Here is a 13,729-nt window from a genome sequence, read left to right as displayed (position 1 = left end):
GAAAATGTGGTCTAGAGAAAAAGAATATGTACAGTGGACATGTAATAATTTGAAAGTACTGTGAAAGGGAAGCTAGAGAAAGCAGAACATGACCAAAATTACTCAAACTGGCTCATTATAAAATATGACTCTTTATGGAAATACAAACAAAAGTGGGGCAATTTCAAAATCACGAACCAGAGAAAGGTAGAATATTCACCAGGAAGATCACGTCTGATATATAGACAATCAGGAAAGTCAGTTCTAAGAATCACTGAGGAAAGGAAAGTTGCAAGAAAAGTAGATCAATAGTGTTATTTGCTGAAATGCTACAAAATTATAGGATTTGTCCAAGAAAGTAGTCATTGGAGACTTTAGAGAGTGCACTTTCAGTAGAGATGTGAGAAAACCCAAATTGCAGAGCTTAAGGGATATGGTGCAGAAGTCATGGTAACAAGTACGGAGATTTGATGGGAAAAGACCCAACTAAGAAAAGCCACTCTATTGTGAGTTGTATCAGAGCCAAGCAAGATTATAATTACACTTTTGCTCAATTTCGATTTTTATTAAGAACAGTTAAAACGGATTCTACCTTCTCACACAATTTGGATGTATTTTATGTTTTAATGGGTTCATTTTTTTAAGGTTGTTAGAACCAAAGAGGGAACGATCTACCCTACTGGTGATCGTTAATTGTATTGTATTACTTATATAGTGAATTAGACCTACTTCTTTCCCTTTCTCAATAGGACAAATGAAAGTATCTGAAATATCAGTACTTAGCTATTCTATGGAGAAGGCAATGGCACCTCACTCCAGTCCTCTTGCCTGGAAAATCCCATGGACAGAGGAGCCTGGTAGGTTGCAGTCCATGGGGTCGCGCAGATTTGGACACGACTGAAGTGACTTAGCAGCAGCAACAGGTATTCTAAGTTACCTTGGAAATAATATTTTTGGGATGTGGGTGTGTGTATGTATTGGCACAGAGAAAAAAGTACACTAATTGTTCTTATGTTTCTCAGAGTTTATGTATTTACTTTTTGCACTCTTTATCTCTCTGGCTCCCAGGATGTACAGATGGGCTTTAATTGAGCCTATTACTAGTATTCGGAGAAACTACTGAAGCAATCCTTCTAGGCAAAGGGTCAGAGTATAGAGAAGCTGCAAAGTTAACATTTTTGAACTTGCTTACTGAGAAATCGTTGCTGAAACAAGAAAAGATATGCCTTTTCAAACCTCTGCCCTAAAACAAAATCCAATTTGGAGGTACAGGATCTACAAGATTGCTCACCTTCAAAAAAGAGGAAATAAGAGGAAATAAGGTTGTACCCAAGCGTGGGTACAAACTAGAGCAGAAGACACAGCCAAGCTTTTATCTGGAAATGAAATTTAGACATTTAGAAATGAAATTTAGAAAATTTTACTGGAGTAAGTACAGGTGTGAGAGTTGTACCATGAAGAAGGCTGAGTGTCAAAGAATTGATGCTTTTGAACTGTGGTGTTGGAGAAGACTCTTCAGAATCCTTGGACTGCAAGGACATCAAACCAGTCAATTCTAAAGGAAATCAGTCCTGAATATTCATTGGAAAGACTGATGCTGAAGCTCTAATACTTTGGCCAATTGATGCGAAGAGGCGACTCATTGGAAAAGACCTTGATGTTGGGAAAGATTGAAGGCAGGAGGAGAAGGGAACGACAGAGGATGAAATGGTTGCATGGCATCACTGACTCGATGGACATGAGTTTGAACAGGTTCCAGGAGATGGTGAAGGACAAGGAAGCCTGGTGCACTGCAATCCATAGGGTCGAAAAGAGTCAGAGATGACTCAGTGGCTGAACAACAACAGCAAAGCACTGAAAGTGCTGTTTCTTGGCATATTACTCTAAATATCCCATAACAACATAATCTAGATGGCATATATATATATATATATATATATATATATATATATCTCCAAAAGTTTATAAAGCTTCAAGAAAAAATGACAAACAGAATTTTAAAACTCAGCCTGTAGAAAAAACAACAAAATTACTCTGAAAACTTGAATTTAACATCTCTGAATAAAAATACACTCTCTAAGATGGAAAAAGTGAAAGGGGTAGATAAGAAAATATGCCTTTATTATATTAAGATTAAAATTTGCATAAAATATAGGCTATGTGTGGTTTCAAAATGTGTTATCTATTATGTATGAGTGTGTGCATATATATTGTTCAATTTCTCTTGATGTGTGTGCTGCCTTAAGAAATATTATTTAAATGAAAAATGTTTCAGAGACAATCAAGTTCATTGAAAATTACTTAGATAGGGTTTCCAATAATCATCTTTAATTATAATTGAAACAGACTCAAAAGAAACTATTGCTCTGTACTATATTCAGAGAAATAAAATCAGTCCTTGGAAGTGGAAACTCAACACTTTGGCCGCCTGATGCGAAGAGCCAACTCATTGGAAAAGACCCTGCTGCTGGGAAAGATTGAAGGTGAGAGGATAAGAGGATGAGAGAGGATGAGATGGTTGGATGGCATCACTAATGTGAAAGACATGAGTTTGAGTAGGCTCTGGGAGTTGGTGATGGACAGGGAAGCCTGGAGTGCTGCAGTCCATGGGGTTACAGAGTCAGACATGACTGAGCGACTAACTGAACTGATGTTCAGAGAAATATAATGCTAACAAGAGGAAGATGACCTGAACTAAACTTCAAAATAGCAAACTGAAAAAAAAGAAAGTTTGCAAACATTTCCAGAATAATACTATGGGGACCATATGTATCCCACAAATAGACCAGTACAGTCCATGAGCAAGGATATTGCTATAACAGTGCCCTATGTGATAATCTGCTTAAGGTATCTAAAGAGGGGAAACATCATTCTAAGAAACATAAATGTTTCAGCTCTTTGGGTGTTTTTATTTTCCTTATAATGTTATTATTAGTATTGTAATTTGTATGCCATTCTCTTTTATTAGTATAAACCATTGTCACTGTACTTTCTGACCTCTAGACATACTTGATAAAAATGAAGTTTCCAGGCTTAAATGTCAGATCTTAGAAAATTTTAGCCTCAGACATTAAAACATGGCTATACCTTTAATCAGAGAAGGCAATGGCACCCCACTCCAGTACTCTTGTCTGGAGAATCCCATGGACAGAGGAGCCTAGTGGGCTGAAGTCCATGGGGTCACTAAGAGTCAGATACAACTGAGCGACTTCACTTTCACTTTCCACTTTCATGCACTGGAGAAGGAAATGGCAATCCACTCCAGTGTTCTTGCCTGGAGAATCCCAGGGATGGGGGAGCCTGGTGGGCTGCCGTCTATGGGGTCACATAGAATAGGACACTACTGAAGCGATTTGGCAGCAGTAGCAGCAGCATACCTTTAATGATGACATATCTATCTCATCACTGACTTTCTATGAATTAATGGATTACCTAACAAGCCTAACAATACACCTGGAAATGTTCCTCAATTTTCATTTCAGGGTTCATTTGAATTAGTAAGCCCTTCAAAGAAAAAATATAGTCGTTAATACTTTGAAAAATAAAATGGGGACTTTCCAGTTGGTCCAGTGGTTAAGGATCCACCTTTCAATGCAGGTAAAGTGAATTTTATGCCTGGTTAGAAATCTAAGATCCCACATACCATGGGGCAACTAAACCTGTGTGCTGCAGCTACTGAGCCTGCATGCTCTAGAGTCAGTGCTGTGCAACCAGAATGAGTCCATGAGCCACAGTGAAGAGTGCTCATGCCACAGTGAAGACCCAATACAGCCAAAATAATAACAATAAAATAAAATGCAATTTAACAAAGTTAAGTCTTCAAAAAAGTGAAAGTGTTAGTTGCTCAATCATGACCAACTCTTTAAAACTCCATGGGCTATAGCCTGCCAGGCTCCTCTGTCCATGGAATTTTCCAGGCAAGAATACTGGAGTGAGTTGCCATTCCCTTTGCCAGGGGATCTTTCCAACCCAGGGATTGAACTCGTGTCTCCTGCATTGCAGGCAGGTTCTTTACCATCTGAGCCACCAAGGGAGTCTTCAAGGTGTTCAGTAAATATGAGCAGATATAAGGAAGGTATACATAAATTGTGCACAGGAGCACAAAATACTCATTTAAAAAAATATATATATAAACATATAAAAATAAACAATTATTTATACATAATTAGAAGTAAGAATAGAAATAAATGTAAAAAATATTTTAGTGAACACTGGTGATATGTCAGATAGTGTATTAAACTACATGAAAGTGAGTTTCAGAGAGTTATTCTTAATAAGGAAATAGCCTTAGGAAGTATTAATATATGACTTTTTGATATTGTAAACAGCATCTCTTCAGACAGTTGCTCTGGTTGTGCAGTATATAAGGATTTCATTCATCTCATAGATATACGCTAAGTTACATAATAGTTCAAGGGCAGGATGGAAGATTTTTGGCTTCTAGGCTGAAAGCCTGAGCAGTCAGGGAGAACCCTTTCCTTACAAACAACAACAACAAAAAAAAAAAACCTTATGTTGACTTTCATGGTCTGCGCACACTTAGGTAATCTCTTTCTAACTCTCTCTCTCTCTCACACACACACACACTCACACACACACTCACACACTCATTGGCACATATATTCTTTTAAAGCTCTTCTAACACTCTCTTTGATTCAAAGTTAGTTATAACGTTATGATATATGGTTGCTTTTAAAGAAATACTTTTCCTATCTGATCATGGTAGTATTATCTAGTCAATATGGACAATCTGAAAATGCAAAGAAAGTAATAAAAAGTGAAAATAAAACTTACCCCTTATATACCATTTTCCTTCCTTCCTTCCCTTCTTTCCCTCCCTTTCATAATTCACTAATTTATTCAAAATCAAAACAAAATAAAAAACACAAACTCCATGGACAACTTGGTTTTTTACCTCACTGTGAATAATATGGTAGAATAAGGAAAATGGTCTTAATATCTTTTATTCCACATAATACATAATTTAACAGATAGCCCTGCCTCCTCTGCTTCCAATGGCATCTCCTGTGCAGGCTCCCCACATTCGATTTGGGATCACAGCACTTGTTCCCATTTCAATAAAACTGGCAAGACTGATAATGAATTAAACTCTATGCTAAAATAGCAATCCTAATACTTTCACATTGGGCTAGAGTGGCTACTAAAACTATAAATCAATCATGTTTTCCAATATTCTACTGGCTAGCTAAATTCTGACTTTTAAAATTTAATTTAATACTATCAATCTCAATTATATATTTATTCTTTCTTAAACCTGCAGTTATTAAACAAATGGAATCTTCATTACAAATAGGTCATCTGCAAATTTTATTATTGAATCCAAAAACTTACCCTAACAATTTAAGAAATATTGAAAGACTCAAAATTTTGCCCAATTTCTTAAGTAAAAAAATTTGAAAACAACTATTATGCGGTAAACTTTTCTTAGAAGCTGATTCACACATGTGGATAATACTAGAATATTCCATTTAATGATAAAATATTTCTCAAATAAACAGTATTTTTTTTTTATTTTTAACAGTATTTTTCCTTCCAACTTCCATATGCCTAAGTAAGGAACTACACAGAATAAACACAGGAAACCTTTCATTTGAAAGTCGAGGAGAATTCTATTCTTTAACATAAGAAAAATATAAACTGCTATACTATTATAGCCTTAGAGTATTTAAAATTCTTCCACCTTCATATTTCTCTATCTTAGATCCTAACTATGTATAGAAGTAAGGTGTCAACTATCAGACAGGCTACTCCAACCAGTAAATCCAACCAGTGAATCTCTTAAACTTTTTTTCACACATTTCTGCCATGATTAGCATTATCACTACATTTTCCTGTAGTCTAACCCACACCTGCATTCTCAAGCATTTGGATAGGAAAAATTGGCTCAAGAAACCCACATCACATATTTCAGTTGTGTTCTTTTGTGCGTTAGCCATGCTTTGTTTACTCCCGATTTCATTCCTGCATAATATGGTCTCAAACTTTAATGGGGATTTTAAAAAACAGTAGCTGTGAAAACCATTTTCATGAACAATAAAATAAAAGTGATGTCAGAGTCCCTTACTGAAGGAGACCAGAGAGAAGCAGGTGACCTACAGGAATTGTTATTACTTCTAGAGGGGCATCAGAGGATGCAAGTATAGAAGGAATGCTGGAAAGCACATAAAGCTGAGAAACCTCTATAAAAAACCTATACAAAATTTTTGTTTCTTTGCCACAGTTCTGGTCCTTTCAGTCTTCCTAGGTGTTGAGCAACTTACCTCCAGGAGGAAAGAACTAAAAAGGCTTTCTAACTGTGGCTGGAAGGTTTTCCATGAGTGCAGTGAGGGGGCAGCCTTACTGTGAAATCTAATTTGGCAGGTAAAGCTATACTCTTCTTCAGAAAGTTACTTCATTGTCAGTGGTGACCTGACGATCTTATTTTGGAAGCTATCAATACAAGCACATTTAGAGAGACCAAGAGCTGAAATGAACTTATTAAAGAAGCTAATTTATACCATTACAGGTTAAACCAGAGATGATTTCCTCCAATAACCTAAATTAGATTGCTAAAAAGTACAGGGTTTGTGAAAGTCTAATATGAGCAATGACAGTTCTTCCATCTCAGGGTAAACACTATGAATAAAAATAGAATGCCTTATGGCATGAAGAAATATTAACACACTCATTTGCCATCTATTCTTGAGGCATTAATTAAAATGTATTATTTTACTTTAAAGTCATGCATTTTTAGGTTCCATTGATTTTTATTTTTGCTTTAAAGTAGCAATTACATTATTTATTTCTTACTACACTTTTGACTTTGTTGTTAAACTGGAGACTCACAATCCTTATAAATGGCAATGACAGGGACATTAAATTCAGACGTACTTGGAGTAAACACTGTGCTAATTAGCTGAACTTTCCAAGGGATTAGACTGTTGACTTTATGAAAATAGTTGATATTGTGAATTATTCTGCAAATCCCTAATGAGGCATGATTTTCTAACTATGGAGGACAGAGAATGCTTTAATATGTATACAATTTGAACACTGTATGAGGGATAAAGTCATTCATCTATCATCAGATTATTTAATTTAGCCAAGCAAAGATCACAAAAAAACATACACAATTCATAACCTTTGATGTCTCTAGGAGCAAATAGGTAACATGACAACAACAAATGACTAGTAAAAGTAATAAGCATAATAATGACAGAACAAAATAGTATTCTTCAATAGCGAACTTCTAAGATGGGAAAATTTATCCATTTTTCTTCTATTAGATAGAGAGATCCACATTCCCATTAAGTAGTATTCAAAGACAGATGCCATCAATATTGAAATATCTAAGATAGGTACATTTGGGTCATTGCAGATATTACATGTTAAATGGTTCCATAGAGCTTGATGGCTAATGTATCTTTACCAAATGACTGAGTTATTATTAAGGAATGACTCAAAGTCTAATGCCAAGTCTTTTACACTTTTTCACTCTTTCCAAATAAAATAGTGAGGGCATTAAACCCCCCAATTTAAGTGCAAAAATCACTTATGACATCCACCTTTGATCCCTTCCAATATCTCTTCTCATAGGGAATTTTTATATTTTTCATATTCCTAATTTTATCCAAGGCTACTGTTTGTGTTTGTCTCATGGTTAGCAAATAGAATTTCATGTTGTTTATAACAGTTAGGCATTATTTTAGTGAGAACATGTAAGTGTTCAAACAGAGGCTGAACACTGGATTTTCCACCATATTGCAATCCTTATTAAGAAACAAAGTGCATCAGATGTTACGTTTGTAAGATTATTTTAATTAAAGTAAATTATTGCAAGGAGTGGCCAACTTTTAAAAATGAACTAAAAATTAGCATTATTCATTTCTATGATGTGCTGCATTTTCCATAGAAATCCTGGCTAACGTAAAGGTCAGAGTAAAAGCACACTTACCGTCATCATATTGGCCCAAGCAGACAGTGAAGATACAACCAAGGATAATCCCTGAAGCGAACCATTTCCAGAGAGAAAACTGTTGGAACATCTTCTGTCGAATTCCACTCAAGGTTGATCTGAAATAGAAAGAGGGAAAAAGAAATATTTGACAAGTTCATTAATCTGTTATAGGTAAACACACCTGTTACAGCACAGAAAAGCCTTAATGACTTCATAGTTAATTACCTGTGCCACACTATCCATTATCAAAGTAGCATAATTGTTTAACGTACCAGAACTCATCTACATGAGTTTGCAGATGAGCAATCTCTAAGAAAAGACATCCATTCTGTTACTTACTTTGTAAGCAAGTAAGTTGAGATGTTGACATACTGATGACATTAGAACACCTTTAAAATTGAGACCCAGTGAGTGAATCAAATGCCAATCATTTTAAGTCACAGAATTTATCTTCAGTATCAGTTCAGTTCAGTTCAGTTCATTCACTCAGTCGTGTCTGACTCCTTGTGACCCCATGAATCGCAGCACGCCAGGCCTCCCTGTCCATTACCAACTCCCGGAGTTCACTCAGACTCGCGTCCATAGAGTCAGTGATGCCACTCAGCCATCTCATCCTCTGTCGTCCCCTTCTCCTCCTGCCCCCAATCCCTCCCAGCATCAAAGTCTTTTCCAATGAGTCAACTCTTCACATGAGGTGGCCAAAGTACTGGAGTTTCAGCTTTAGCATCATGCCTTCGAAAGAAATCCCAGGGCTGATCTCCTTTAGAATGGACTGGTTGGATCTCCTTGCAGTCCAAGGGACTCTCAAGAGTCTTCTCCAACATCACAGTTCAGCAGCATCAATTCTTTGGTACTCAACTTTCTTCACAGTCCAACTTTCACGTCCATACATGGCCAGTGGAAAAACCATAGCCTCGACTAGATGAACCTTTGTTGGCAAAGTAACGTCTCTGCTTTTCAATATGCTATCTAGGTTGGTCATAACTTTCCTTCCAAGGAGTAAGCATCTTTTAATTTCATGGCTGCAATCACCATCTGCAGTGATTTTGGAGCCCAAAAAAATAAAGTCTGACAGTTTCCTCTTTTTCCCCATCTATTTCCCATGAAGTGATGGGACCAGATGCCATGATCTTTGTTTTCTGAATGTTGAGCTTTAAGCCAACTTCTTCACTCTCCCCTTTCACTTTCATCAAGAGGCTTTTGAGTGCCTCTTCACTTTCTGCCATAAGGGTGGTATCATCTGCATATCTGAGGTTATTGAGATTTCTCCCGGCAATCTTGATTCCAGCTTGTGCTCCTTCCAGCCCAGTGTTTCTCATGATGTACTCTGCATAGAAGTTAGATAAGCAGGGTGACAATATACAGCCTTGACGTACTCCTTTTCCTATTTGGAACCAGTCTGTTGTTCCATGTCCATTGTTCCATGTCCAGTTCTAACTGTTGCTTCCTGACCTGCATATAGGTTTCTCTAGAGACAGGTCAGGTGGTCTGGTATTCCCATCTCTTTCAGAATTTTCTACAGTTTATTGTGATCCACGCAGTCAAAGGCTTTGACATAGTCAATAAAGCAGAAATAGATGTTTTTCTGGAATTCTCTTGCTTTTTTGATGATCCAGCAGATGTTGGCAATTTGATCTCTGGTTCCTCTGCCTTTTCTAAAACCAGTTTGAACATCTGGAAGTTCATGGTTCACGAATTGCTGAAACCTGACTTGGAGAATTTTGAGCATTACTTTACTAGCGTGTGAGATGAGTGCAATTGTGTGGTAGTTTGAGCATTCTTTGGCATTGCCTTTCTTTGGGATTGTAATGAAAACTGAACTTTTCCAGTCCTGTGGCCACTGCTGAGGTATATCTTAGGTATAGAACAGTTCAACTATACATATAAGTTTTTGCAGTTATTTAAGATGTTAAGCTGTTGGTGTCCTACATAAAATTTCAATAGCCATTTGTCTTATGGAATTACGTAGAAAAACCCAACATCAAAACAGAAATTCATTTTTAGTAGAGTGACAAGAGATTGACTTAACTATGTCATAAAGACTAAGAATAAGCCATCAGTTTTTACCACATTTGTCTTTGGAAGCATTTGCATTAATTTCATTTAAATTCTTTTGTTTTTCTTTGCAATCTGCCAGTAAATAAATAAATTGAATGAGGTGTTAGTGGCCTGCGAACAGATGGGCCAGTTTTCTATCTCCATCAGAAAAGAAAAAATGAATTAGCCTAAAGGGGCAAGAGAGGCCATGAAGCCTGTGATAAATTGAAAAGTGCAGGGTGTTTCTGGAGAAACCTGGGATTGTAAACCAGCGTTACTGAGTCTTCTGATTTTCCAGAACATGATAAATTTCTGTTTTCCATGGTAAATTTCAAATTTCCACGTGAGGCTGCTGAGTGTTTAGATGGTTGCCCAAAACTTTTTAATGACTAAAAGCGTCTGGCAGGTCATACTGTCTTCTAAGGTCCTTCAGTGTACAACTCCTGACAGGGATTCTCTCTACTAAACTACTCATGGGTAAGGTCCTTCAGAATGCACAAAGGAAATAATTTGAAGTTTACTTTTGCATATATTTTGCTAAATTTGTATTTCTGGTTTATTTTTGTGTATTTTGTAAGGTTTATTTGCACAATAGCCTGCAAAATATGTAATTTATTTAAAGTTATATTAAAATTACAAGCTCAAACAATTTTTATTCATGGAATGAAAGTGAAAGTGAAGTTACTTAGTCATGTCTGACTCTTTGCGACCCCATAGACTGCAGCCTGCCAGGCTCCTGCATCCATGGGATTCTCCAGGCAAGAGTACTGGGGTGGGTTGCAATTTCCTTCCCCAGGGGATCTTCCCAACTCAGGGACCAAACCCCAGTCTCCCACATTGTGGACAGATGCTTTACCATCTGAGCCACCAGGGAGGCCCATAGTCATGAAATCCATGGTCCATAAATTTAAAGTCACAGAACTAGACCTTCTAAAATGGAATCTATTCTTCTTGTGTTTCTTTATCTTAATAAAAAGAGTGTTCTTTTTATATAACCCTCACATATTTTCCCCCTCTAACTGGTAAAGAACTCAGCTTCTACTTTTATAACTTCTAGGCAAAGATAGAGCCCATCATTAAATATCAAGCAACTATAATGATACATGTTTATTGCAGGAAAAGAAAAAAATAAAATTGACAAATGCTAGTCATTTAAAGAGCAGTTTATTAGAGTGGGGCTTCTTTTTAAATTCAAGTTTTTCAACTTCCCAGTTATGATGGAGCAAATGAAATAGCATCTCTGTCTCACTTACCTCATTATTAACATGGAGATACAATAGTGCCTACCTCAAATTTATTTGGAGGATTAGGTAAATGGCTATAAATACATGCTTAGAAGAATACCTCAGAGTGAGCACTCCACAAAGCTTAACATGAGCATTTTTGATTCAGCATCTATGAAGTCTTCAAAGTGGTTAAACATACATTTTCTCAACTCATCTTGAGTGAAACCTCTAAGGTAGGTATTATTGTCTCTACTCTGTGGAGGAAAGGATATCCTCACAGGCTCAAGGGTAAAAACTCATGAGTGGCTGGAGTGGTGGTGAAGCTTGTAAGCTTGAAATTTCTGCTTATTCCATTACAATAAAGGACAAAAAAAATCTCAAGAAAGCACATGGTTCTAGTTTCAAACTACATGGAGGCCCAGAATAGCTTGCTGCATTTTTTCCTGTATACTAAGGAGAAATATTGCATGCTTCTTCCCAAACCTGAAGTATACATAAGATTTGTGAAAATAATGGCTTAAATTCCTCTTTCTTTTTCTAAAGAAATGTTACAACATTAAGAAACAGAAAATAGTGTTTAAATTTTAAAAATAAAGGGAAAACACTTAAATGATATTAGAAACAAACTTAAAAAAAAAGCAGTATCTATTTTCTTTACTAGTTTTGCACTTTCTAGAATTGCAGGCAAAGTTCTTACAGGTGCCTTCAAACAACACTCTAACATGGTATTGTACTTTTATTATAAATTCCATATTGAACACTGCCTTGTTCCTGGAGTGGAAAATTTCCCTCAGATCTCCTTGGTCAGTAATACTATGCTCTATAAACCTAGACCATGCTCGCTTCTAAAAAGAAATGTAGCTGACCTATAAATAATGTCATTGTACTTGTTTTTTTGGAGATGACTGACTACCATATTCAACACTGTTATAGTTAATAAAGACATGGTTTTGCAAAAGTGATTTGAAAACACAGTTGATCCTTGAACAACTCAGGGGTTAGGAGCACCAATTATCCCCCTTCTTCCAACCAAATATCCAAATATCTCTGCATCAAATGACTTATCCAAAAGCAGGAAGCTAAAACAGTTTGGATAGAATCAAGACTCGAGGTTGCTCTCAGTCCATGTATTGTGATTCCTGGGTTTCCCAGCTGGTGCTGGTGGTAAAGTACCTGCTTGCCAATGCAGGAGACATAAAAGACATGGGTTCAGTCCCTGGATTGGGAAGATACCCTTGAGGAGGGCATGGCAAAGCACTCTAGTATTCTTGCCTAGAGAATCCCATAGACAGAAGAGCCTGGTGGGCTACAGTCCACAGGATCACAAACAGTCAGACATGAGTGAAGCAACTTAGCACACATACACAGTGTGATTCCCTAATCAAACACAAATTTTTCCCCACACTTAAAGATTTGTAAAATAAGATTATAGATGCTAATTCTACTGAAAAAAAAAAAAAAACACATACACACAAAAGTGAACTTATGCTGTACAAACCCATGTTGTTCAAGGGTTATCTGTAGTATTCTACTGTCAATAATATTGGGGGGAAAAGCATGTTTTCCAATTATGTTGTAATCTTACACATAAATGGTTTCAGTTTCATGATATTTACTATATATTTTCTGTAGTCTTTGGAATATTTTACTATTATTACTAAAGACACAATATATTGATTTTGAGTTTCAATCATTTGTATGATAAAGCTACCAGATACAATTCATATTTATTTCCCTGGCATTGAATATTCTCAGAAATTCAATTATTCAACAAGCATTGATGGAGGGTCTGTTGAGGTATCGCTCACTCTTATAGACAGATGGAACTTATCAGTTTTTAAAAATGCATATCCCTGCTTCTATGAGTCTTACGTTCAGAAAATGGAGTAAGGTTATATGAAACTAATAATTGCATTCCATTAACACACCTGCAGAAAACTTGACAAGGAAAACATAACTATTTCAATAATCCTTGATGAAAGCACCCTTGATGGTATCTAGTACCTTGAGGGTAGATTGCTGTTCATCTCTTGGAGGGAGACTACATAAAAGGCCTTTCACTTTAAAGTATAAATGCAAAGTCTGTCGGTACACAATGCTCTACTCTTTACCTGCTGATCCCTGCCTTCTGGAGTCTGGGTTGGTTGTGGTGACACATGGCAAATGCAGCGAAGGTTAACAGCAGTTTTCCCTCTGGTACATTTTTTAAAATGCTAACTCCTTGTTTTAAGGCTCTGCCCTGACTGCTACATGAAAAACCACTAATTTCTTTGATGTATCAAAGTGTGGATACCAATACCATGATGAGAAATCCCATATCAGCATTTTGTCAGGAAGCAAGCTGGAATCTCCCAGGGAGCTGAGAGAGGAACATGAGCACTTTGCCCTTCAACAGTCTGTTCCGTCAAACTCTGGTACTTTGCTACCACTGACATCTAGATAGAGTTATAATAACAAAACTTGTCACTTTTATACTGCTTATAGGAAATTTATACTATTACTTCCTAGAATATGCAATTACTCTTTCAAA

The 13,729-nt window shown here is 36.6% G+C and overlaps 1 protein-coding gene across 14 annotated transcripts in view; it reads right to left on the bottom strand.

Annotated features, from left to right (window-relative positions):
• PCDH15 (protocadherin related 15) overlaps positions 1–8,024 on the bottom strand; it is an 874,382-nt gene extending 866,358 nt beyond the window's left edge. For all 14 annotated transcript variants that reach the window (XM_068961317.1, XM_068961319.1, XM_068961315.1 and 11 more), the window contains exon 1: positions 7,934–8,024. In XM_068961317.1, coding sequence (XP_068817418.1) covers positions 7,934–8,024 — 91 coding nt within the window. The remainder of the gene's footprint in view (positions 1–7,933) is intronic.
• Between the last annotated feature and the right edge of the window lie 5,705 nt (positions 8,025–13,729).

The sequence above is a fragment of the Capricornis sumatraensis genome, chromosome 23 (genome assembly GCF_032405125.1).
Source record: "Capricornis sumatraensis isolate serow.1 chromosome 23, serow.2, whole genome shotgun sequence".
Taxonomy (NCBI): Eukaryota; Metazoa; Chordata; class Mammalia; order Artiodactyla; family Bovidae; genus Capricornis; species Capricornis sumatraensis.
This window is presented reverse-complemented; position numbering and strand designations above follow the sequence as displayed.